This window comes from Fusarium graminearum, chromosome 2, assembly GCF_000240135.3.
Source record: "Fusarium graminearum PH-1 chromosome 2, whole genome shotgun sequence".
Classification (NCBI taxonomy): Eukaryota; Fungi; Ascomycota; class Sordariomycetes; order Hypocreales; family Nectriaceae; genus Fusarium; species Fusarium graminearum.
In genome coordinates, this window is record NC_026475.1 from 7414779 (window position 1) to 7440753 (window position 25975).

A 25975-nucleotide genomic window follows, 5' to 3' on the forward strand; every position below is an offset into this window, starting at 1 on the left:
GTCAATTTGTGACAGCCACTTCGCTTTGCTTACTGTTTTGAAGCCATTCTTCTCCTCAGCCGTAACGGGGATAGACACCATCATGTGAAGTACAAACGTGGCACTTTATCGGCGGATAAATGTTTGATCTGGTTTAGAATAAGAGTCTCGCTATTTTTTATTCATTGAACCATTAAATAAAGTACATCGTTGTCCAGAAGAGTATTTGTCTAAAAGGACCAGCCCATGCCACAAGTTGTTGAAGCATGAGGCACAAAGTGGGTGCTCGTCTTTGGGAAATAAACTGCGAATTCGACAACATAAGAGATGCGTTACTTGGTCAATACATACCACCTTAGGTCACAAGACCTTTCTCTTTCATCCCTTAGGACCTAACATAACATTCTTAGGACCTAAGTCGACATTCTTTAGGATCTAATTCGCGTCTCTGCACTGGCTCTGACATAGTCAGGTTCCCTGGCGGTACCACGTGGAGGTTGCAGAGTCCGACTTCGCCACCCGCCGACACCTCTTCTTTATAGACAGAGGGCAGCCCCCGAAGGGATTTGACTGCTATAGGGACAAGCCCGTTCCGACCGGGTCCATTGCGCTTCCAATGTAAACCCTTCTGACCCAGCTCACGAAGATACTCAGGTACGCGTCAGACCGACAGAGTCGTAGCATTCGTCAGCAAAAAGAAACCAATCGCAGAACTTCCGACTCATAGTTGAGGTCGTTCCACTCGCCCTCTTCATAGGAGCTATCAGGAATCTTGACTGGCATGTTCAAAGGAGACTTCAGCTCTTTGTGTAGCTTGTCCACCATCGTCACGACATCTTTTGCAAAGTACGTCGTATCCATGCCAGTCGCTGACAAGAACTTGTTGATAGCTTGCTTTGCCTTTGCAATGTGCAAACTGACCCGCTGGGAGTCTGCCCTTTGCATGATGCTTCAGGGCAATCAACTTCGTTCTTTGCGAGCAGCCCTAACTTTATTCCATTCGAGATTGCATCATCTTCGAAATGGTCACGTTGAGGGCAAGCGTTGTGGAATATACTATCGCAGTTACCACAACTCTCAAATATGCCGAGGTGTACTTGCCTATCGACCTTGAGATGCTCGCAGAATCCCTCATGAACCCCTGAGATCGTTGTGATCGATCTTGAGGGTGCCCACTGCGCAGAGCTCGCACTTTGTGTTTAGTCGCTTGCTCTTTGATGTCGCGTCGCATCGTTCACGTGCGGTGTGGGAGGAGGGGATGGAAGGAGGGGGAAAGTCGCGTTCATGTATGAGAATGCAACGTGACTATTATCGTTAGCAGTAATGTGCGTACAATAGAAGCCTACCTCATCATCACTGGTCTGAGAGAGTCTGATTCTCCTCACAGCCAGATGAATGTTGATGAAGGAAGGAAAGTCAAGAAGAGGTGGGGCATGTGGGAGAGAATTTTGACTGCCCGCCTTCTCGGCTGCCTCCCAGATGGTTTTCGGAGGCAGGTGCCAACACTCGCTCCCATCGGCTGCCTTGAATCGGCAAGCCCAGGCTACATAAAGCTCTAGGCTCAGGTAGAAGAGCTGGTGACTCATCTAAAACCATAAGAACAAAAAATATAAAGCCTAAGGCATCATAAAGTAGTAGGTAAGCCTTTTCGTCTCTTATGTTTTAGGCTATGGTGAAGGTTGGTTTCTATGACTCTGAGCACTGGCAAGTAAGTGACTCATTGACGTCGTTGTAAACAGGGTTTTCGACTGCAAAGAGGTCTGTAATCTTGTATATCAATACGATACAGTGGTATATCTTTCAGGTTCAAGATTCCTCAAATGCTTAAACAGCCTTCGTGCATGCGTGACGCCTTTAAGGTTGGTATCGAATTTAGATTTTGCTGGAATCCAATCATGTTTCAGGCACTTCTGTTGACGAGCAAATATGCTCCAAAAGTCTAAAGAGAAAAGAGTTTCTCCATTACTATAAATTCCTCTGTTGCATTCTTTGACACTACCAATATTTCTCTCTCCTCCCTCATCTCAAGTACCTCCTTGTCTTTTGGCAACGACATCCTTAGCCATCATGTTTTTTCACCATGACTATCAAAACAAAGTTACCGGTTCTTTTCCAACTTTGAAATATTGTATCAGCTCACGCTCGCCAAACTCTTCCGAGATGACGACTTTCCACCGATTCCCCGACTTGCCCCCGGAGCTTAGAATTCAGATCTGGAAACACGTTATCCGAGAGGACAAGCCGGGAGTACACATTTTCAACCATGAAGGCCCGGGGCCTATGATGTCCGAGGGGTGGCGCAGTTGGACATTTACAAAACCCTTACCAAGTCACTATTTCAACAGCGTCAGAAAAGATGTTCCTCGCAAAAACATCTCAACATATCTCATTGACGGTGGCATGTGGACCGCTTGCAAAGAATCCCAATCCATCATGGAGGGTCATTTTCGCCAGTCTGAGTGCGTCGAAACAATTTCCATTCCCGCTGAAGAGCGCAATAATCGATTCCACGCAATCTCCGAGGTGGACAAATTCAACATGCCCTCGACAGGAAATTTCGTGGGGTCTTCTATGCATTTTCTCACAGTCCGCCCCAACCAAGACCTCTTTGTCTTGCAGGTCGAATGTCTTGATAACGTCAACTGGGACGATATTGGCTACGATCATGCCCTCGGATCGGGTTTTCTGGCCTACAGCGGCATCATTAATATAGGTATTGAGTTCAATCCAGATTGGTGGGACTCAGAGAATAAAGAATGGGATGACGGTGTCATGTCCACCCTCATCGATGCAGCTCACAATGCCTATCCAGTGGGCAACATCTGGATCATCGATCATGGTCTCAAAAGGAGAAAGGATGCTCCTGTCTTCGAGGAGGCGACGTCAAATAATGGACATTCTGTGAACGCCTTCTTTGCCAGCGATAGAGCGCTTCTTGAGGTTGATTCCAGGCATCTTGAGTCATGGACAGACTCTAGAACCGGGCTGTCACCCGACGACTCCTGGCAAACCAACAACACACCTCTCAGTTTTGCCAAGAACCTTCAGGAGGACATCGATGATGAGCGTGATTGCGAGACTGACAATCCTAGAAGAGACCGTTACCCATGCTCCATTGGGATTCTTGGCTGGGACGACTTATGAGATGGACGTGGGAGCTTGGAAGTACCATCAAGTATTCTTGTATATGCTACCTATACTAACCACTTCACTGCCTTCATAATGGGTCATGGTGTCTAGTTCAACAGCAGAGTATGGGGTGGATCTGAATAGACAAACAAATATCTTTCATATCTTAAGCCTAATACAACAACACATCCCAAGTTCGACGGCAATTGATGAATGCATGAAGTGATATGTATTGTACAGATGCATGGCATGGCAGCATAGGTTGATTGCTGCACTCTATCTTATGAATCACCTTAGTCTCTTAGGCAACTGTCAATTTCCGACCTAGTCTCAAAAGGACGCAATTGTCACATTTTCGAGTGGTTCCGATTCTATGCCAAGATGCTTCCATGGCCCAAAACGTATCTTCCGTCCCTTTAGAAGGTCCGATCTGCCGTGTCTCGAAATGTTCCACCATTTCAACTGAGATCTCAATACCTCTGGTCTGTCACTTCATCCATGTCTATCCCAGATTAGTCCTCGAATTGTCCCATCTCATGGGCCTTTTCCCTTGACCAATCATCGATATCTTGATCACCCAAAAGCTCATCAACAAGATCGACAAGTTTGGGACCCAAGCGGATGAGGCGACGTAAAATAGTCAAGTCCCGTTCGTTCTTCTCTTCTGTTTCCTTTGCATCGCCTAGCTCACACAATCTGTCCGACAGGACGGCGGCTTCGGCTTCAGTCTTCTTCAGCATGGTCATAATGTCAACCAAAATCCTCTGCTTGACTTCCACGATAGCGCGCTGGGCTTCTTGATGCTGACCAGACTCTCGTTCGCGGTGGGCAAGGCCTGCTATCGCTTGTGCTGATCCAGTATCCGACGGGTTTTCAATCGCACTGCGACGGGCTTCTCGGAGCGCTTCCGCTTCAGCATCATGGACTTCTTTAGCGATGAGCATTTGTTGCTGAGCTTCGGTGACTTCAGAGGCGGCGTTATCCTTCGCAGCGGTGTCCCGAAGGATCTTTTGAACTAAATCGCGATGACGACGACTAGTGGTTACAATTTGCTCTTCCGAACGACGGATGATGTTGCCCGAGGTGGTTATTTCACCCTTGAGGTAGGCGGTGTAGGCTTTCTGTGCTTCTTCGAAGGTTTTGAACAGCGGCGGAGTTAACAACAGTCTTTACTAGGTATGCAAGATTATTTTTTCACTTACTGTGACGTCCAGGAAAGGGGAATCTTCTGCGCAGCCGTTCTCTCCAATGGGGGTAATCAACCCGGTTGGTGGGTGCACATTGGACCGTCCACCATTAGATTGGTCGGCGGACACACGGGCAGCAATCTGGTCCGACTCGTCGCCTTGTACAGTAATGCAGTCTCCGACTGGCTTTGGCTGAAACTTGAAGGTTACCATAAGACGCTTCTTCGCGAATGCTGCAGGGACTTGGGCTTCGTTGCCACTTGCAGCGCCCCCGGCGGATCGCTTGCGTGAGCCACTAGCTTTATGGTTCTTCAGTATTTGTAATGATTCAGAAGGGTCATTGCCAACTTACCTTCGTTCCGAGCCGATTCTAGGTCACGATCACTTGTGGCACTTTGTCGTCTAGTTTCATATCGGAACCCACGGATAACGTCCTGTCGCTTTTCGCCCAACCACTCAACGGCCTGGCCAATGATCTTGTTGCTGAGAACACATCGGTATTTCGACATAGGGTGCTGGGCAGATTTGTCAAATAGATACTTGACAAGGTCGTCTAGGGTTACAGAGCTTGTGCGCGAAAGCTCGTTTTTGATGAGGCTGTAGAAGCGGTACGCCAGCTTATAGCTCCAGTAATGGGGCTCGAAGTGCTCGACCAGTTGCCATGGCCATTCTTCAGTGAGGTCATGAAATCGTCGAAAGACAGAAAGCACATTAGGAGGGTAGCCATCGTAAGGGCGTGGCACAGATAGTACAGGCATGATTGCTGGGGCATTGGTTATCGGTGGAGTACCTAGGTGGTAAGACAAGGTGAATTGGAGATTAGGGCGATATTGGTGAAAGATGAATATCAGGTGAAGGGTTCAAAGAAATCCGAGGGCAGTGAATGCAGGCTTCTGTCCCACAGACCGTTAGTGCGCAGTGTGGCTGCGTTGGTGAGCGAATGATGAAGAGCGAAGGGGAAGATGACGGTGGAGGTAGACCAGGGCAAGAATACAACAATGAAGAGAGTAGGAAGGCAGGTGCTTAGCGTATAATTTGGATGCTTTAGAGGTGTCAGTCGCGACTCCAGCTAGCAGTGGCAGGCAGGTGCTGGCAGTGGGACCAAATCGAGCGGGATTAGCTGACGACCAACTGCCCCGGGCTTGTTCCCAGGTGATTTGGCTGAGAGGATCAGTAGTTTGATCTTTTAATAGCGTAATATGTGATGAAAGAAGATCTATGGCGAGTACTTGGAATATTTCATACGATGCAGATGGGGTTGCCTTCGGAAAGCCGCATGCGATCCATCCACTCTGCACGAATTTAACGTGGCTATGGTTCAGTGATTCACTGTATTACAGTGCCTGGATCCTAGCAAAGAAATCTAAATATCTCTACAAGTCTCTTTTCCACGGCCTGTCCTACAATCTTGAAATATGGCACCTCTTTTGTTTTGGCATATCTGCGTACCTCTACGTTCGTGTTCCCCAGCAGCATACAGCATCACCCGCTTCGTTTTTCCAGCTTCATTAGTAAAACTGTACTGATAAGGCTAAACTTGAAACAGCAATGAGAGTCAGATACAGGGCTCGGTAGGCTGGGTTGTTAAGGTTAGATAATAACTTCTTGCTCTGTACAAGTCGATGCTGGTTCCAGTCTTAACTGAGCAATCTTTATACAATATATACATCACGTCTTTGATGTTTCTATAATATTATCATGGCTTTTACTGCTGAGGAGCACTTGAGACCACTAGGTCATAAAATATCCCAGTGTATTGCGTTGACAGTCGCATTTCCACGTAAACTAGATAGAGATGATGGTATCAGGCCTCGGCAGAATCGTAGTCTATTTTCGAAGGTGAGGTAATGTCCATTATATATTTTCCCTTTTGATAGTCTGCAATATCAGTATCTTTACCAATGCCAACTCTTAGGTCACTAGCACCAATATTAAGGATGTCAATACTGGACTTGAAGGTCGCCCCAAACAAGGGTGAGCTGGGTACCACGCTGTGGACAACACCGGCAATGACTTAGGGCAGACGGGCTTTCACTACATTCCTCTTTTGGGATAAATAATCAAGCAGTAAGGCTTCCGTAACACGAGACGGGTTGATGGATAAAAGTAATGTTGACCTAAGCTTGGGGATATAATGGTGAACAGCTTAAACGTCCTATCTAAATTGCATTAACTGACCTAGAATGGCTCTTCCAGGCTTTGTGATGCTCTGAGCGTCAGGTACTTGGCAAACGTATCCCTCAAGTATCCGATACCTAGGTACATGATGTAGATCTCCTTCACTGCCATGCAGCCCGACGCCAAGGCACTCGATTCCCATTGAGGAAACCCGAAAGCAATGTCAAGAGAACTGAATATGCTACAAGTTACGTATATGAGACCCGGACATTACCATAAACCTACGTCACCATGGAAATGTCACGATGTGTTAAATCTGGGGCTCCGGATGGGTCCTGATGTAATGGAGCCTCATTTTATGGGGATGCTGGGAAGAACATCGACGATCAGATGGAGTTACTCCAAACCGGATTTATTTGCGGGGAACAAGGTAAAGCTCCAACAGATCGACCGTGGGGGAGTCAGGAGTAAATATTTGGGCGGAGATCAATTGATGGGACAGTTTTAGCGGTAGAGTGGGAAGTAGTCATTCCAACATGCAAGTCACGACAGTATCACAAAACAACAGGTCAAAGGTAATCGTAAAATGGTTCATTAATTGAAAGTAATTATCAAGGAAAAGCCGTGACTCCTTGTCTCGCCCAATAAGTACCAGATCCTGCATCTATACGCCGTGCTTTTGTAACACAATCTCCAATGCCTGGGAATCTTCTATATGCTGCAAATGCCATGTCTTGAAACAAAGGGAATACACATCTCACTCCAAATTTTAGTCGTCGCGGGACTTGCTGTAGGAGCTAGTGCTGCCGAGACCGTTCAGGTCAACTTCGAGACCGCCGACGCGAGTGGGGCGCTGTTGGCTGTGCTCAATTTGACGAGAGGGCATGCGCTCCTGCTGAGAGGCCTGGACAGGCGCGTCGGTCATTTGCTCAAGACCCATGGAGGCGAGGAAAGCAATGCTGTCAGCCTTCTCTTGGGCCTTGCGGGCCTTGGACCACTGGAGCTCAGTAGCGGCAATGTCGATGACGCGGGGAAGAGCCTGGAGAGCCTTGCTCGAGTCGAGGAATGAAAGACGGGTGCGGCGAGCGATGATGTCGGCAACAGTGCAGGCAGCTTCATTGCGGATGCCGTGGGCGACTTCGGCCTCGAGGTAGGGAAGACCGGAGACAAGGCGGGTGTTGAGGGAGGGGTTGGTGGAGAGGACAGTCCATGCGCGATCACCGTAGTTGTGAGCGAGGTGGTCGGCAACATCAGCGTCGATGGGGTACATCTCCATCAGCTGAGAGGCCAGAGAAGTAGAGTATCCGTGCGCGCCAATGAGAGGAATGTTGCGAGTGCAGCAGAGGCCAGAGGTGGTGAAGCCGCTTGCGTTGGCACCGCTGATGTCGGGGAGAGAGACAGCTTGGGGCTTGAGCTCAAACATCTTTACGGCCTCGTTGACAGTATCCTCGGCCATCTCACGGTATGTAGTCCACTTGCCACCGGCGCAGGTGAGGAGACCGGATGGAGAGGTGGTGATGAGGTGGCTTCGGACGAGGGATTCGGTGTTCTTCGCGTTGGGGTTCTTGACGAGAGGTCGGATGCCTGCGAATGTTAGTATTGTGTTGAGTTCAACTGAATGGGGTATAACTTACCAGACCAGGCAGCCTGGACGTCCTTGCGGGAAAGGGCGGACTCGGGAGTCAAAAGCTTGCTGACTTCACGGAGAATGAAGTCAACATCGTTCTGCTGAGCAACGGGTGCGCGCTCGACCTCGCAGGGGTTGTCGGTGGTACCGGCGAGGGTGAATCCTTGCCAGGGAAGGACGAAGATAACTCGGCCATCGGAGGTAGCAGCGTCGAGGAGACCAATGCCGTTAGGGCAGATGTCCTTGGGGAGCATGACGTGCACACCTGAAGCAGGGGCGACGATAGGCTTGCGAGAGGGGTCATCCATTTGGTGGATAGCATCGGTGAAGGGACCGGTAGCGTTCACAACACCCTTGGCGCGGACCTTGAAGGGCTCGGCGTTGGCAGAGTCGCCGTTCTTGGAAGCGAGGACATCGCGGACTTGAGCGCCATTGATCTTGCCGTTGGCATCCTTCTCGAGACCGGTAACCTCAACGTGGTTGAGAACGGTGGCACCGTACTGCGCAGCCGTCATAGCGAGAGCGACGTTCATGCGGGAATCGTTGTGCTGGCCATCGTAGTAAACCAGAGCACCGACCATGTTCTCCTTGCGCAGCTTGGGGAAAGCCTCCATAGCCTTGTTTTTGCTCATGTAGTAAGAGCTCTCGAGACCCTGGGAGCCAGCGAGAAGATCATAGGCCTTGGTACCGGCCCAGAAGTAGGGCGCTTCCCACCACTTCTGGAGGGGCAGTAGAATAGGAAGCGAGCTGGACAGATGGGGCGCAATATTGAGGAAAGTCTTGCGCTCGCGGAGAGCCTCCATAACAAGCTGCAATTGACCGTAGTCAAGGTTCCAGACAGCCTTTTCTAGGTATCGAACGCCACCGTGGACGAGCTTTGTGCTCTTGGAGCTTGTGCCAGAGGAGAAGTCATCGCGCTCGACGAGAGCGACCTTGAGGCCGCGGGTGATGGCGTCGATAGCGATGCCAGTTCCTGTAGCGCCGCCGCCAATGACGAGGAGGTCGTACTCAGTATCTTTATTGGGCTGGCCGCTACGGCGCAGCTCGGCGAGGGCTTCGGCGCGCGCTTTTGTTGCGCTGAATGTGGGAGGGACGATGCGTCCTGTTTGGTCGCGCTTGAGAGGGACGAGGGCCTTGTCGACGACGTGGGTTCTGTTGCGGGTTGCGTAGTAGCCGCCTCCGACAGCGAGAGTTGTTGTGGCCGCAGCTGCGAGAAGCAGAGGGCGCTTCATCGACCGTAATCTTTGTTGCATCTTGTTTGTATGTGTGTGGTTTGTGGTGTTTGGGGGTAGCTCTTATGCGCTTTGGTAGGTTTGGCGCACGTAGGAAAAAAGGTGGCAACCGTTGGGGGATTATAGGAAGGAAGTTGGAGAAAAGCTGGAGATGAAGTCTGGGGATAAAGATAAAGTCAAAGATGGCAGCGACAAAGAAATGGCCAAAGGGTTTATAAGAGTGTATAGTAGACGACGATTGCGGAGGGCGAAGAGAGTGTGTCCATAAATTAGCGGAGTTGGAAATGGGTCGGTTTATTTTGAGTCTGATATCATGGACACTGTAACAAGTTTTTGGCAAGTTTGGGGGTTGAGTGAGCGCTGCACAGTGAGGACGCACTGCAGAATTAGGCTATGCCGGCAGTAGCGAGCACTGTCCTGGAATGAGACAAAGACCACTTTACCCTGCGAGTTAAAAAAGAAAAGCGTTCATCTGACCAAAGCTGACCCGCATTCAAACGTAAAAAGCTGTTCAATAAACGTCTCGAACTGCACCGCATGGCTTGAATAGGAATCCCGGGTGGTCCTGAGCCTCATTCATGGTGCAAGCGGCGAATGCAGTTCGGGGTACGAATACCGAGTCCGCTGACGTTGACAACGAGAATTTACCCCTGGGCTTATGCATCTCGGTGCCCAAAACCCGAGGTTGATGCCAATCTTGGACCAAATCCGGCCTAGTTTCAATCGGATCATCAATCGTCCAGTCCGGCGGGTCACTCCGATCCGGAGTTTGCGTCTATGAGTTTAATCACCCGCCCCCACGTTCAAGAGGGGAAACCCCGACTTCGGGGGGCAGTAAGAAAAGGGGACAGCGGGAGGTAGCAGTAGCAGAATAACATGAGCAGACTCAATACGATTCTGGCGTATAACTGTCGCACTCTTTTTCTGCATTACAAGCCGAGCAGTCAATTATTCTGCCCCTCTTCGTCCGGAGACATCAACTTTGGGGAAACCGTGAAAAGGTCAACATATGTTCTGACCATTTATCTAAAAAGAGACTCAAGTCTAGCCATGCGGGAATTACCAGAATATGGATTCTTGTTCAAAAGAATTCCATTTCAGCCGTTTATCGTCTTTGTGGCTTCAGAGGCACGGCTAATTTCCCACTAATCACTTGGTGAAGTCTGTGGTCCCTCATTCTCACTGGTGGATTAAGTTGGGCAACACTTCAGAGTCGACAGTACTTACAACAACACCATGTCCCCCAAAGTCTTGACTACACAAATGAGTCGGCTCCCTTTTCCTCAGTGGAAAATATTGTGAGCCTTTTCATAGACTTTTCGCATTCGAAACATACGAGACGCCATCAGTATGGCCGATGGAATTGCGGTACAGTCAGCGGTATAGGGTTGGTGGGTTGAACTTGGTGAGTACCGAAGCGAACACATCAGACAACAAGAGTGCTTGACGCAAGTACCTACATACGTTGGAAATCAGTTTAGATTGGCTCGGCAAATCTCTAACATTTGTACCAGCACAGATGCCTACGACAAATCTCCAACTCTTCCACGCTAATCATCGATCACGATCATGGCTCAAACAACATTGGGTAACAGCATGAGCTTCTTCTCTACAATAGACTAGGCTATATCTTGTCATTACGTCATTCCGCGCCAACACCAACGACGAACAAAAAATCCATAACGACGCGACGTGCTTGTCACGCTAAACGATTGATGCGGGCTGGTTAAGTTCAAGTTGAGACACATCTCAACACATCAATGCGACACGATCGAATAAAACAACTCCCCGGAACACCTCATCTTTACCATGAAAGAACCCGGCCACCTTGATTACAAGGGCGAACCTATACTGGGGAGTTTGCGTTGTATGTGTTGGACCAGGTTGACCGACGAGGACTCACAAGACGACCAAAACCCATACCCGGTGTGTTGATAGGGCTAGGTCCAGTGTAGATGAATACATCATACAGAAAGCCACCGAAAGCACAACCGAAGAAAGGAGCTACCATGGGGATCTGGAGAACTGTCAGTCGAAACATTCATATTGCAATACGCATTTGGACTCACCCAGAAATAGTACCCGCCAGCAGACCACACTTCACTTCCATATCCGAGCATGTACGAAACCAAACGAGGACCAAAATCACGAGCCAGGTTGATGGCATATCCAGTTTCCCAACCAAAGCAGGCACCGATACCGAAGATCAGGAAGAACAGACCCAGTGGCATCAATGGACCAGCGCCGATGTTGGCGCTGTCCGCCATGGCAAAGATGACGAACTGCAGAATCGTGCTGGCGATGAATTCGGAGAAGAACATGCCAGTGCGTGTCATAAACTCAGCAGGATAGGTACAGAACACTCCGGCGGTCGCGTTCTCGCCAATCACGGTACGAATACCAGGACCACCTTCATAGGCGTCAATGGCAGACTTGTAGTTGCCGTACACGACGGCTGCAGCAGCCATGGCACCCAGAACCTGAGCGACGGCATAAATAGGGAACTTTCTCCAGGGATGACCTCTGAACAGGCAATTGGCCAGAGTCACGGCTGGGTTCAAGTGTCCGCCTGATTTACCTCCGACATACACTCCAAGCATGACACCGAGACTAAGTCCAGTCAGTGACGAGCTTGATTAACAAAGACAAGAAGCAACTTACCCCCATCCCCATGAGATACTCTGATAATCACCCTTCGTTCCACGACTGAGCACAACTTGGGCAACGACACCGTCACCGAAGAGGAGAAGAACAAAGGTGCCAAAGAACTCCGAAAAGGCATCTTGACAGTTCTCCCTAATTCTGCTCCAAGCATACTGCTCAGGTGGGGGTGGGATTGTGGGCGCCTCACTGGGCGCCTCACTGTACTTTTCATTCTGGCTCATCTCGACCTTTGTTGGGATGGAAGACTTGTGGACAGAGGACTCAGAGATGGAGTCGTTGATGGTAGAGATGGGCATCCTTGGAACAACAAAAGAGGTGGTGTTGCAGAGAAAAGAAGAAGGGGTTGGGGTGAGAAATGTTGGCAACAGGATGCAAGAGCGACAGGTTACAGTCAAGATTGGCGGTCGTCATCCACTTTGCTCGGCATTGCTGGGGATCACGTTACAATTTATGGTCAGCAAAGGACAGGATGCATCCCAAGGTGGTGCTTTTGCCCCTCGTTCCCGTTACGGCCAAGGGCTCTCTCTGCGACTCTCGGTATTGGAAAACACCAACATATGTCGATTTACCGAATCTGCGAACGCCTGTCTTTGTCCCAAGTCCGGGCTTACGAGCACTGGGTCCGGGGGTAGGTTATGTCGGGCACCCTGGGAGATTGGAAGAGGGGGAGGAGCAAAAGGTCAGCGAGTAGTTCCGATGGAATCGGACCATGGCATGGCAACGGGCCAAGATGGCGTCCGGGACGAAACTCTGGTTGGACCTGATCATGTGCGGAAGAGACTTTTGCCAACGATATGTCGCTCGGCGGCACGCCACCGAAAACAAACGACAACGGCCGCTGTGGGATATCAGAATCCGAGATGCTTTGCTCTGATCAGGATGCTTACACCGAAGTGATGAGAGTGAATAAGAGGGGCAGAACGGTCGAGACTGGTGCGGTTCTATTCTCCACACATCTTTTTCTCATCTCGAGCAACCCCAGACTTTCAAACAAAAGTTAGGAAAGGATTTGCAATCTTCCCGGTCGACCGAGGTCAATGGTCTGGTTGGTTGGCTTGGCTCAGAAATAAGGTATGGTCAAGGTTATAGGGCCCCGCATGGATGTGATGAGGTGACAAGCGGATCCGAATCAAGCTTCTGGAACATGGAGATTGTGCTTCCCCTAGTGCACTGCGGGGAAATGTAACATTTCACCAACCCCCCTGTTGTCCTATCCTCTTACTCTACCAACTGTCCAGGTACAGGTACAGGTACAATGGATAAGTATATCACTCACTTATCTAGTCGTTCGCGTGTGGGATTCCCGATGGGCTGTGCGAGTCTTGTGACTTGGCCTGTAATTCGGTGTCCCCAAAGCCGAGGCTTAGCTTACAGGCTCGAAGAGGAAAGTCATGTTGGTTTTGTGCAACTAAACAAGGGTCTGTTGCGACAAGGGGGTGTAAGAGAAGGAAGGATTCATTTGCACTCATTTCGTGCATCGTTTCCGTCTGACAAAACTTGGGAACCCCGCAGCTGGGCAATCTCTTGGGGGAAGAGGGGAGACCGCGGGTATGGGAAACGGTTTCCCGAGATGCCTCTGGATTGGGAGGCTTGCACGAGATAGTCTTGGAATTCGGTGTTTGCTGGTAATTGGATACCGAAGCACGCACGTACTTAAGGGCTACCAAGGGAATGCGCCTGTTAGAGATGCATTCCCCCATTGAAACTTTATAAGGTGATCTTTTACACGCCCAGATCAGATCCGTCAGACTCATTTGTCACTGTTGCATTTTTCTGCATTTGCCCCATCTGAACCATCCTTTCTCCACAACCTTCTTTCTGTGATCAGCTACAGGACTGCATTGAACTGCATAATGCCTCTCCTCAACGGAAAAGCAAACACTGCCTTTATTGGTGCCATTGATCAGGGCACTACAAGCTCGCGCTTCCTGATCTTTGACCCCAGTGGCGATGTTGTTGCCACGCATCAGATTGAGTTCAAGCAGTACTATCCTCATCCTGGGTAAGTCAGATCAACAATCTTGTGGTCTTTTTGACCAGTGATTAATATCTGTTTTAGATGGCACGAGCATGATCCTGAGGAGCTTATAAGCTCTGTTGAACAGTGCATTGACGGTGCCGTTGAAACCTTTGAGAGCCAAGGTCACTCGAGAGAGCAGATCAAGGCCGTTGGTATCACAAACCAGCGAGAGACAACTGTCGTCTGGGACAAGACTACTGGCAAGGCCCTGCACAACGCCATTGTCTGGACAGACACACGATCGAAAGATCTCGTGCGTCGTCTCAAGCGCCGTCTTGGCTCCAGCGAGCTGATCGGACGATGTGGAATTCCTCTCTCCACATACCCATCCGTCAGCAAACTGCTCTGGCTTCTTGACAACATTCCCGAAGTCAAAGATGCGTATGAGCGCGGTGTTTTGGCGTTTGGAACGGTCGACACATGGTTGACCTACAAGCTCAACGGCGCGACTGATCGCGATGTCTACGTTTCTGACCCGTCAAATGCGTCACGAACCATGTTTATGAATCTTGAGACTCTCAAGTATGACGAGGACATTCTTGACTGGTTCCGCATCGATGATTCCAAGATTACGCTGCCAAGAATTGTGCGCTCTTCAGACAACAAGGCCTACGGATCACTGGCTGGTACATCTCTCAAGGGAGTCAAGATCACCGGATGTCTGGGCGACCAGTCTGCAGCTCTTGTCGGACAGAAGGCTTTTACCCCCGGTCTCGCCAAGAACACGTACGGCACAGGCTGCTTCTTGCTATACAATGTGGGCACAAAGCCAGTCATTTCGTCGCACGGCCTGTTGACAACGGTCGCCTTTGACTTTGGCGAGGGCAACACCATGTACGCCCTGGAAGGCAGCATCGCGGTGGCGGGCTCCAGTGTCAAGTTCCTCGTGGACAACTTTGGCTTCATCGAGTCGTCGGCCAAGCTCAGCGCTTTGGCCGAGACGGTGGAGGACAATGGTGGGTGCACCTTTGTTACGGCCTTTAGCGGCCTGTTTGCGCCGTACTGGATTGACGATGCGCGAGGCACCATCTTTGGTATCACGTCGTACACGCAGCGCGGGCACATTGCGAGGGCGACGCTCGAGGCGACGTGTTTCCAAACAAAGGCCATTCTCGACTCGATGGAGAAGGACAGCGGACATGCCTTGACCGAGCTTGCTGTGGACGGTGGCATGTGCAACTCGGATCTCATCATGCAGGTACGTAAGACGTTACCAATGTTTCGTCTCCACACATTTATTTTGAGAAGGATCATTTTTGCTAACCCTTGACTTTTACAGACCCAGTCAGATCTCATTGGAATCCCGGTCAACAGACCCGGCATGCGTGAGACGACAGCACTGGGTGCGGCCATTGCAGCGGGTTTCGCCGTTGGTATCTGGAAGAGCTTTGATGACTTGAAGGAGGTCAACACCCAAGGCCGTACCATCTTCAAGCCGCAGATTGCCGAGGAGGAGGCGACGAAGCGGTTTGGACGTTGGACCAAGGCCGTCGAGATGTCCAAGGGCTGGGCCAACGAGTGAATGAGAGACTTGATTGGTTTGATTGCTTGGGTTGTGTGTGTGTGTGTCTATGTACCAGTACTTATTTCAATACCTAGTTCTAGTTTAGCTTAATGTTTGCATGGATCTTTTATTCTGCTGCCTGATGAAACATCAGGGATCTGTAGGGTCACCAAAGAAGAAATAAGCCGATGAATGGAAAGCTTGACTGCTTCTAGACACGCATTAGCTTCCTGACGATGGTGCCATCCGCGGCTCCGCAATGTTATTTCCGAGAGGGGGGTTCAAGCTACTGTAGGTATTTGTCTTGTTCAGGCTAGATGCTGTAGAGTTTGTGCAGAATACGGAATGAGGGGATTCGTTTATTACCCTACCCATGTTGAGTTGCTCAATTTCGGTTGGTCCCGTCAGCTAAATAAGGCCCCCCGTAGGTCATCTTGGCTTCTGTCATGGGTTGGTGGTCATGGATCAAGGATTGAAACGTTTCCTCTCTTTCTGCAAACTCCTGCAACATGCAAGGAAGGAGAGTATCCGTACATGTACATGATGAGAGCCGGGTGTTCCGGAGAGAAGAGGAGAATGCTTGTATGCCGAGCAGTCACATGTAGGTGTAACGGTAATGTAATGCAAGGTTGGCCATAGATAGAAGGTCTGTTGGTTGCAGGACATGGCATTTGGCATTGGCATCTGGACTTGGCTTTACTGTCCATGACAGGGATTGTTTTGGTAGGATGTCGGATGTTTGTTCTAATAGAGTCGAATGGGTGAATTGAGTTGGCATGGGCAGCGTTGCAGTTGTAGTCAGTGATGAATTGGTGTCAGTCTGTTAGTAGCTGACTGGGATTGTTTTTGCTGATCTTTTGCCCCTCAATTACTTTCTCAGCAAATCATTTCCCCTTCCCCACTCCCTCTCTTTTCTGCTCCACATCAAAAAAGGGTTCGGCTTTACTTTTATCACCCGCATCTTATCTTACACAACCACACGCAATCGTCTCCCCTTCAAGGAAATCGACTCCGGGCTCACATGAAGGAAGAAAGGACATGAGGGATCTGCAAGGGTCCAGTTCTCCTCAATCCCAGCGCCCCAGTAGCTTATCTCCCCCAGACCCAGACCCTCTTCTTTCCCATTGTCTGGTTTGACTGTGGAGAGTCTGAAGTGTGAGAAGGACAAGATCGACCATGACCATGACGTCCATCAGCGGACCCTCCATGGCTGAGGAAGAGGCCAACTCGACTCTGAGCAACGACGATGGTTCCAGTGGTGATGACTCGCGCTTGGCTGGTGCTGGACCTTCCAAGAAGCGCAGGAGGGAGAAACACCAAAAGATATCGTATGTTTCTTTTTACTCTCCTCTGCTCTATATACCATGAATGATCAATTTTCTAAATCGTTTCCCGTTAGGTGTGAGATGTGCAAGACTCGCAAAGTGAAATGCGACCGCGCTGAACCTGCGTGTTCATGGTGCGCTCGCCACAACAAAGCCTGTGTATATCTCGAGCGCCAAAGACCTGGAGCTGGGCGGAATGGATTTAGCATTGAGCTCGAAGCAAAAGTCAACAGGATCGATGCATTGCTCCAAGCTCTGGGGCGGAGAGTCGAAGAGCATATTGTCCAAGATCACTCTTCGGTTGTATCTCCAGGCGTGTCTTCTACCAATGTCAATGGATACAATGCTTCACAACTGGATAGTCGACTTACCCCAGCGACTCTTCCACGGCATTCATCTTTCTCTCAAGCCAAGTCACCAGCTATAACGAGTCCTTGGCAGGCCAACAACAGCAACCAAAACACATCGCACCCATCGGTTCAAAATCAACAACAAGGGGCTAGTGCACCGACACCAACTCATACGAACATATCAATACCAACATCTATAGGACGAAATCCGTCAGTCCAATCATATACCATCGATCTGCCGCCTCACGACATCATTTACAGTCTGGTTGATCTCTACTTCAAGCACTGCGGGACATGGTGTCCCATCCTCGAACGCAAAACTATCTTTGCCACCTTCTTTGGCTCAACGTCGATGGAAGAACCAGACCGGATCTTACTCTATGCCATTGTGGCTACTACGTTACGCTTCCTCAAGGATCCCAGGCTATCACCCGAGATGAGCGCATACTACCACTCAGTCGCCAAACATACAGTCCAGCTATACGCCATGGAACACACCACAGTCCCTGCACTGAGAGCCCTCGTTATAATAACTTTGGACGAGCTGGGAACATCAAACGGACCAAGAGGTTGGAATCTCTTATCACTGTTGGCTCAAAACGCTAGACAACTCGGTTTGTGCGAGGAGAGCAGCGTCTTCTTATCCGCAGAAGCATCCGAGGTCACGCACACAGCGTCTTCTCATAGAGTGGCAGCTGGGAAACCCGAGTCTTGGATCGAAGATGAGGGACGAAGGCGACTGTACTGGATGATCTATCTTCTCGACAGATATGCCACTATCGCCACGCCCACATTCGACTTTATTCTCAACGACACCAAAATCTACCGCTTCTTACCATGCTCCTACGACCTGTTCTCAAAGAACGTGCCTGTGGAAACACGATCACTAAGTCCTTGCAACAACAAACAATCACCCATAATGACCTATCTTGTTAATAAACCCGAGAACCTCGGCAGTTTCGCTTACCATTGCGAGATTCTCGTCATTCTGAGCAGAATACATGAGTTTCTCAAGACGCCCGTTGATGTCACGTCACCAAGCGACATGGCAGAATGGCGCAACACATATCGCAACCTCGACCGCACCCTAGATGGGTGGCTCCAAAGCTTGCCTAGTGAATACAGCAAGATCTCTGCGCTTTGTCACTCTGATCCCGCTAGTCGCGTGGCCAACTGGTTCATGCTTCACAGCGCGTACGTTACAGCCGCTGTGCGCCTTCACTCTTCAGCAGCGTATCCTACGGTGCGCTCTCACATTTTTGTTCCATCGCACTACGCCATGCAGAGATGTCTGTCTGCCGTTCAGAGTTTGGGAGATATCACGCGCGATGTTCTTGAAGCAGACGGGTTGAACCTTCTTGGACCCTCGTTTGCATTCTCGCTATGGGTCGCTGCGAGGCTCCTGCTTGTTCATGCCGCTACGGTTGGGTGTGCAGTAGACTCCCAGATTGACTTCTTTATAGAAACGCTGCGAGATGTCGGACAACATTGGGAGGTAGCGAACAATTACTCCAAAATTCTACAGCGCGTTGTGCAGAGAGCTCGACAGGGCGATATGGGCTTTTCATCGATGAGAAGGTAAGACACTTGGTTCGATGATGATGCCTCTCAACTAACAACTTTTAGGAGCGCCTACGACTTAGTCACTTTGACATCCACCGCACGACACTCGGGATTGGAAGCAACATCAGTACAGGCTACATCCCTGAGCGAACTTGATAATATCGACGTCTTCGAATTCTTCAATTATCCGCGCACTTCATCATGTTCGAATGCACAGTCTCAGCTGCAGTTGCAACCCATCCGTACTCCAGCTCTAGGGCCGGAATCAAGCAGAGGTAACGGGGTGCCTGATCCCGAGGCTGACTGGCTGGCATTCGGATCGCCCTACACTTGATTTGAAGGAGGGAAGTGGCTTTGGTTGGTTCAGTTCAGTTAAGATACTTCAAAAGCCTCACGGCATGTGTTTTTGTACTTCCTAGAGCGGCGATTGGATAGAATCATGTTTCAGTATAGTGATCAAAGTAGCTATTTGTATAGGATTCCTTAGTGTAAAATATACGAGCGAGTACAAAATCGTCTGTTCATCCCCCAAAATCCGGAATTGAGAATCCCATCTAGATTACGATCTACAGAACACGAGCCAATTTGCATGCCTTGTTTTTGCTAAAACCACGCCAGCAAGATCCAACATTAAGTTCAGCCCCGTCGATCACTGGTGCGAACTCAATCGAAGTTCAACGGGCGCGTAGATCATTCCTTAAAGTCAAATTGCTTCAAACTCTGTCTTAGCTGTCAGACACTACCGTGCCAAGAGAGATTTACATTCCAATCTATGATTGTTTATGACGATTGTTTCAGATCGACAAGACATGGTATTCATTCATCTATACATCGTAACTATGCTTTCAGTATCGTAAGAGGTATCAAAGCCATAACAAATTTTAAACGTCGTTCCAGGCATTAACATGAACATGAATCGTAAACAGTAAACAAACATTCCTCTAGCTATCCCAGATAGCTCCGTAAGCTGGAACGCCTCGCGTCTCCAGCCCGTAAACAATTTTCTTGGTAATCTTCTCATTGGCGATAATGATCACAGCCTCAGCTTTGAAGGACTTTACCAAGTTGTAGCCCATCTTCACCAAGTCAGGTCTCCCGAGCTTCTTAGTATCGTGGATGACCGCCCCGGGGATGTTCTTACTGATGGTCTGGCAGATTTCCTCGCCGAACGTCTCTTCTGGGTTCTTAGTTGACCAGATAAGTTGCGTTGGGCAGGAAGGGTTTTGGATGTGGCCCAAGACGGGGCCGATTCCTGAACCAGTCGCGATGAGGACGACGCGGTTGAACAACGTTGCTATACGCATGACACCGCATGTAGGAACGCCACGTGTCCAGATGTACGAGGGGCCTTCTTGGATGGTGGCTTTCGTCCAGTCACCAGCGTTTGAAACAACGAGAGAGTAGCCCTTTGATCTGCCGTTGACGGGCTCTGGGGCAGGAATGGTGGCGAAAGAGTGCCACTCCTTGAGAGGTTGGCGTGAAAGACGGGTGAAAGACCCGTTGACAGGGACAGTGTAGTCAAAGTGAAGTCTAATAGCGTGGTCCGAGAGCTTTTCAGCTTCCACGGGGACTTTGCGAAGGAAGCACCACGAAGATGCAACGCTCATTGTGGCTACAGCCAAGAGCCAAAAGGCAGGTGACTTGACACAAGACTCCCCAAGAGTTGTGCCAGCCGGTGTGCTGTCGTTGGCTGAGAGGACGACTTGAACCCAGAAGAGAGCAAGCATAGTCCAGCCAGCGAATCGGTGTGTTCTCTCAAACTGGTCATGATATCGCTTTCGGACAGATGGCCAAGCCATACCAATCATGCCAACGAACATGACTGAGAGAATCCACGAAATGACTTGCGATGCGATGGAAAGATTACCCCAGTCGGGGCAGTTTCCAAACGCACAGGCAATGTCTGCGATGTTGGTCGCTAATAGCCATGCTCCTGCACTCGCAGCTGCGCCAGAGTGAACACCGCCAAGATGGTAGATTTTTGCGCAACGAGATCTGATAGCAAGAGGCCAAGACTTGGGCACGCTACACGTGATAGTGTAGAGAGCGTTGATGACGAATTCTTGGCGTACAAGAACGGCAGTGGCCAAGTTGATGGCTGTGATGATGCCCATCCATTCTCTGTTAATGCTGGTCAGTAGAAGAGCGACAGCAGCACCGATGTTGAACAAGCCAACAAGTGAGAATAAGCGGCGGTACACGATAAGAAGTCTGTGGCGTACTCCTCGGGCGTGTTTGGGTAGATCTTTCTCGGGAAGGGCCTTCTCAAGATCATACTGATGCTCGGGGATAAGGGTTGTATCAGAAGCATCTGAGAAAGAACTGAATTGCGTAGCACTTGAGGCGTTCGAATCCATACGAGCGTGTGCCAGCACAGCAGGTAAGGGAGTGCGAACCTCGGTGCTAACAGCCATTGACACAGACATCTTGAGAGCATGCTTGTCGACTTTACCGTTTGCGGTCATGGGCAAGGTCTCCAGTTGATGGTAATGTGTCGGCATAGCGTAGTAAGGCTGGAGACTCTTGAGGTGTGCCTCGATGACCGGAACAGGACAATGGCTGGGAGTGATAAAGGCATGGATCTCCTCGTTGATCAAAAGAGCGGTTGCTGATTGAACTGAGGGACAGGACTTGATGCATGCGACAACGCCGTCAAGCTCAACACGGAAGCCTTTGATTTTGACTTGGTCGTCAATGCGGCCGAGAATGTGAAGAGTGCCATCCGAGTTCCACTGACAAAGATCTCCGGTGTTGTACATGTTTGATCTATAAATAGTTATTATTGCGTCGTAAAAAGGTCGGAACGATATGCACTTACCCGTCGTTGGCAAATGGGTCAGGTCGGAACCTCTCAGCTGTCTTATCGGGCAAGTCGACATAGCCTCGCGCCACTCCCGCGCCACCAGCCCAGACATTGCCAACCTCTCCTACAGGAACAGGCTTCAGAAACTCATCCAAGATGTAGACGGTGTTTCCTGGTGTAGGTTTACCGATGGATAGAGGTTGGCCTGTCTTGTGGAGGTGAGTAGTGTTGACGATGGTGGTTTCTGTAGGACCATAGCAGTTGAAGTACGATACATGAGAAGCCCACATGTCTGCAAGTCTATTCGGTGTTAGTCAAAGGTTTGTTCTCGTAAAGCTAGATGTGACTTACTGTTGACAGCTTGGCTCACCTGCTGTAGCAACAGTTTTGAGTTTTGGATAGTCTTCGGGCTTTTGTTTTGACAGGATGCTTGGTGTGCAGATGAGAACATCCAACTTGAAAACGTATTAGTGTTGGACTCATAATACGAACCAGAACTCTTACCTCTTTTAGAGCTTTTGACCAGTTTGATCCGCGAAGTATCAAGGTACCTCCATTGGATAGACAACCGAGTGTTTCCCAAGCAGCTGCACATGTTAGCTATGACCCTTTGTTGAAGAAGGAACATCTGATGACTTACCCATGTCAAAGCTGACATTCAACACTTGACCGACACATGTTCCTGGTCCGATGCCCAAGTTTCCAGGTGCTTGACATAATAAGTTCGTGACGTTCCGGTGGCTGACATCTACTCCTTTTGGTGTACCAGTTGTTCCTGACTAGTTAGCCTTACACGAGTTATATCAAGCATGGGTTGTTTTACCTGAAGTATATATCACGTAGCATCCAGCCTCTGGTTGACTGAAGGGAGTGAAGTCTGTGTTATCGTCGAGCTCATGTGACTCTTCAATAGTGACAACATGTGAGACTCCCGTGTTTGACAGGCGATGAGCTGTGGACTTTGAAGTCAAGACAACTTTACCACCAGTCTGTTTTAACACAAAGCGTAGAGTCTCATCTGCAACGACGCCTCCATCGAGAGGAACATATTGAGCACCGCACGACAGGATAGAGAAGATACCAACAAGCATACCAACACCACGCTTGACGACAAGAGGCACACGGTCCCCTGGCAAAACACCAAGACTTTGCAACCGCCGAGCCAAGATGATGCTTTGTTGGGCAAGCTCACCATAGCTTATCTCAACGGGCGGCTCGGCAGACAGATCTCGTGCCGCCGTAACCGAAGGCTGTGTGGCGGCATAATGAAAGAAAGCTTCTGTGATAGTCGAGAAACTAGGCTGACTGCATGTACCTTGTGTAAAAGACACGGGCACGGCAGTCCCCTGAGGTACTGCAAGCACGGGAGAAGCCATGCCAGGCAAGCTAGGCGTGTATAAAAGGGGATGGAAATGACGATCGTCGTACAAGAGGTTTCAAGCAGAAACTCAAAATACTTGGATGGCTATGGTAAAAGGGAAGTATGCTTGGGAGGGAGGTGCTTTGATGATTTGAAATTAAAGGAGTGCATAAAGAAGGAAGTCTCTCCACCAAACAAGCAAGTGTGTTCTTAAATAAACAAATGCTTTTCCCGTCTCCGCTTTCTGCAACCTCTCTCTTTTCCTTGTCTGTTCCCCTGTCATCTTGCTCTCCATAGCCTAACCCAGCCTTCCTCGTCATTGCTTGGCAGGATTATTCAAGCTACTGTACCCAACAAGTTGCCAATAGTGAAATGTCCAGGCAACCCGGCCAGTCAGGTGCGTAATAAGAGTTGCACTTTTGGGGGGGGGCGGTCTTCACCCAGGCCGCGCCCTCCTCCGAGGTGCGTCTTTTTTTCCTCTTCCTGTGTCCAGCGTGTCCAGATATGGCTCCGCATAGTCCTGCTGTCTGGTTTCCTTGGAACTGGCTTATCAATTGGGGTAATGGAAAGACCTCCGGCTAAAGCCATGACCAGTTTGGGAACGGGAAACCGCTTTGAATTTTGCAAGGATTATGTACAGCACATGATGATACGGGACGGGACGATGACCTGAATGGGTGCGGACGTGTTTGCTTGCGAAAATACAGTTGGTAGAATTATTGAATATTTTCTCTCACCGTCGGATCTAGGAGAATAAGTTTTGGTATAGACTGTGGATCTGACCCCTGTCAGTTTGGTAGTTAGTCCTGATTAGACCCGCATCTAGCGAGGGATCTGCGGGAGATGGCCTGGTTCAACTCGGTTCCGCGGATGCGGTTACTGCCAGGGTTGCCACGACCTGGCCAGCATGCAGGAGCAGGAGCTGCAGGATCTGAGTCCAGCATCTGTTGAAATCTTACATGTATGATGACGAGTTCAGTGACAACCTACTGAAGATGGGATGAGACAATGTGTTCATAACTGATACCTCTGATGCCATGTTACATATCCGTCATATATCTAGAGTTGCCATTCACAGGCAAGTACCTCGGCTTCTCCTAGGTTCTTTCGGATCTCCACAAGTGGCAGACCGAATCTATGAATCTATCTAGCCTCAACAAAGATCATCGCTTTTTTATCAGACTATGATAGACTAACCACGCGAACGGCTCGACACTTGGACCAAGCCAGCGGAATTGACGGACAGAAAGATCGACAACACAGACTCAAGCTCAGCGATGTACAGCCAAACCTTCCAAACATAGAAAAAGATCCCCAGCCACCATCTTTCGAAATGCCGCACCGGAGAAAAAAATTATTCATTAGTTTTGTTTGTAATACATAGTAATCAGAAATTCCAAAGGAAAGTCTTCACCTGAATGCATGTTGGGAGGGAACCTGCATGTACGTACTGTAAAGTAAGACAAACACAAGCCGTGTCTCAGTTGAATCAAAGACACTATCCACTTTCGATTGACTGATCGACGCGACTAAAGTTCACGCGTTCTTTGACGTGCTTACCCGAGAGGTCAAGTACCTGCTGTTACTTGTCCTGTATTTCACCCACCGTGATCCGTAGACAAGACATCAAGTCATCATCAACTGAGTCAATCTTGCCAATTGCAGCATTCTTTCTGTTTACTCTGTACACACAAGTCAACAGACAATGGACCAGCAACTCATCCTCCCTTCCACTCCCGCAGACGGCGTACGCGTCCTCGCGTTAAACAGACCCTCCAAGCGAAACGCCCTCTCGCAGGAACTCATAACCGTCTTTCTGGAACAGCTCAAGACAGCATCCCAAGACGATGGCGTGCGAGTCATTGTCATCACTGGCAGCTCGACTTTCTTTTGCGGTATGAACTCACTCCACTTATCATTACCCATTCCTACGAACAGGGGTACATCCAACAACCCCGGCACTTGACCAGGCCAGCTGACTAGACCACCTAAACCAACAGCCGGAGCTGATATCGGGGAGATCTCACGCCTCGATGCGGAAGGCGCGCGGGACTGCCGCTACTTGTCGGATCTTTGTACGGGGATGCAAGCCGTGCGCAAGCCTTTGATAGCGGCTGTTGAGGGAATGGCGGTGAGTTGACAGTTCCACTAACTTTAGTCTAACCCACAGAAGTCAGGAACTCTGGAGTAAAGAGTAGTACAACAAAAATGCTAATCGTTTGTGTCATTGACAGCTCGGTGGGGGCTTCGAGCTTGCTCTCATGGTAAAGCTTTTCCTGTCCCTCGCTCCGGAACCCGAAGCTGATAAACAAACGCTTTTAGTGCGACCTGATTTTTGCAGCGCATGACAGTCGATTTGGTCTCCCAGAGGTCTCAATTGGTCTTATCCCTGGTGCTGGCGGTACACAGCGGCTTACCAACGCCGTAGGAAAGTTCAAGGTGTGTGCTATGATATCCAATCTTTTTTTGTCTATCTTCCTACATCTTCCCCTGTACAACTTAGTTTTGATGAGTTGGCATTTTTTGACGCGTGTGAGTGATAGGCCATGCAGATGATCCTTCTTGGACGTCCCATACAAGCAGAAGAGGCTCAGTCTGCAGGACTAGTTGCGCAGCTCTATGAAAGCGGCAGCGTCTTGGACAACGTGGTGAAAGACACGGCATCGACGCTTGCGGCGCTAAGCCCCACGGCCTTGGGCTTGGCTAAGGAAGCAATCTGCAAATGTAAGTGTCTCATGACTTGTCTTTATAAGTAGACGAGCATATCATGTTTACTGATCATTTGTTGTAGCGGATGATTTGGGGGTTGATCACGAGTTCGAGAGGAGTTTGTATTACTTTGCTTTTGGGACCAAGGATAAAGAAGAGGGTGTCCGAGCCTTCCTGGAGAAGAGGAAGCCTGAGTGGACGTCCAAGTAAGTTGATCTGCACTCCATCTAAACTCTCACGTAAGGCCGGTTGGGAGGAAGATAATTATATGCATGATGCATGTTGGTTTGACACTGAAGTTTATATCTTTGGCTGCTGGATGCCATTGGTTTTTTCAATATGCCAATGCTACTTCGTTTCTTCGGTTGGCTCGTCCCGTGTTGCCAAGGTATAGCATTGGTTGAC

General features: G+C 49.5%; 8 protein-coding genes across 8 annotated transcripts; 4 read left to right on the top strand and 4 right to left on the bottom strand.

Moving 5' to 3' along the window:
• Nucleotides 1-2046: 2046 nt before the first annotated feature.
• On the top strand, nt 2047-3123 carry FGSG_03251 (uncharacterized protein; the record flags this gene model as incomplete). The annotated part of the gene is made up of 1 exon (XM_011324198.1): nt 2047-3123. The coding sequence occupies one exon, from the start codon at nt 2047-2049 to the stop codon at nt 3121-3123; it is 1077 nt and encodes a 358-aa protein (XP_011322500.1).
• Nucleotides 3124-3620: 497 nt separating this feature from the next.
• Nucleotides 3621-4508, bottom strand: FGSG_03250 (uncharacterized protein; the record flags this gene model as incomplete). Its single annotated transcript, XM_011324199.1, has 2 exons — nt 3621-4229; nt 4311-4508. 2 exons carry the CDS (start codon nt 4506-4508, stop codon nt 3621-3623), a joined length of 807 nt encoding a protein of 268 aa, XP_011322501.1.
• Nucleotides 4509-6989: 2481 nt separating this feature from the next.
• FGSG_03249 (uncharacterized protein) lies at nt 6990-9508 on the bottom strand. Its single transcript, XM_011324200.1, has 2 exons — nt 8048-9508; nt 6990-7997 (listed from the first exon to the last, which is right to left on the bottom strand). Exons 1-2 carry the CDS (start codon nt 9291-9293, stop codon nt 7183-7185), a joined length of 2061 nt encoding a protein of 686 aa, XP_011322502.1. The 5' UTR covers nt 9294-9508; the 3' UTR covers nt 6990-7182.
• A 1354-nt stretch (nt 9509-10862) lies between these two features.
• Nucleotides 10863-12232, bottom strand: FGSG_03248 (uncharacterized protein; the record flags this gene model as incomplete). Its single annotated transcript, XM_011324201.1, has 3 exons — nt 10863-11289; nt 11342-11882; nt 11934-12232. 3 exons carry the CDS (start codon nt 12230-12232, stop codon nt 11119-11121), a joined length of 1011 nt encoding a protein of 336 aa, XP_011322503.1. The 3' UTR covers nt 10863-11118.
• A 1547-nt stretch (nt 12233-13779) lies between these two features.
• FGSG_03247 (uncharacterized protein) lies at nt 13780-15598 on the top strand. Its single transcript, XM_011324202.1, has 3 exons — nt 13780-13938; nt 13996-15154; nt 15236-15598. Exons 1-3 carry the CDS (start codon nt 13790-13792, stop codon nt 15476-15478), a joined length of 1551 nt encoding a protein of 516 aa, XP_011322504.1. The 5' UTR covers nt 13780-13789; the 3' UTR covers nt 15479-15598.
• Nucleotides 15599-16494: 896 nt separating this feature from the next.
• Nucleotides 16495-19032, top strand: FGSG_03246 (uncharacterized protein; the record flags this gene model as incomplete). The annotated part of the gene is made up of 3 exons (XM_011324203.1): nt 16495-16788; nt 16860-18713; nt 18762-19032. Exons 1-3 carry the CDS (start codon nt 16637-16639, stop codon nt 19030-19032), a joined length of 2277 nt encoding a protein of 758 aa, XP_011322505.1. The 5' UTR covers nt 16495-16636.
• A 607-nt stretch (nt 19033-19639) lies between these two features.
• FGSG_03245 (uncharacterized protein) lies at nt 19640-22877 on the bottom strand (the record flags this gene model as incomplete). Its single annotated transcript, XM_011324204.1, has 6 exons — nt 19640-21464; nt 21517-21801; nt 21853-21956; nt 22006-22088; nt 22142-22255; nt 22325-22877. 6 exons carry the CDS (start codon nt 22875-22877, stop codon nt 19640-19642), a joined length of 2964 nt encoding a protein of 987 aa, XP_011322506.1.
• A 1648-nt stretch (nt 22878-24525) lies between these two features.
• Nucleotides 24526-25886, top strand: FGSG_03244 (uncharacterized protein). Its single transcript, XM_011324205.1, has 6 exons — nt 24526-24756; nt 24862-24992; nt 25096-25125; nt 25184-25300; nt 25405-25585; nt 25653-25886. The coding sequence occupies exons 1-6, from the start codon at nt 24567-24569 to the stop codon at nt 25778-25780; spliced, it is 777 nt and encodes a 258-aa protein (XP_011322507.1). The 5' UTR covers nt 24526-24566; the 3' UTR covers nt 25781-25886.
• Nucleotides 25887-25975: the final 89 nt, after the last annotated feature.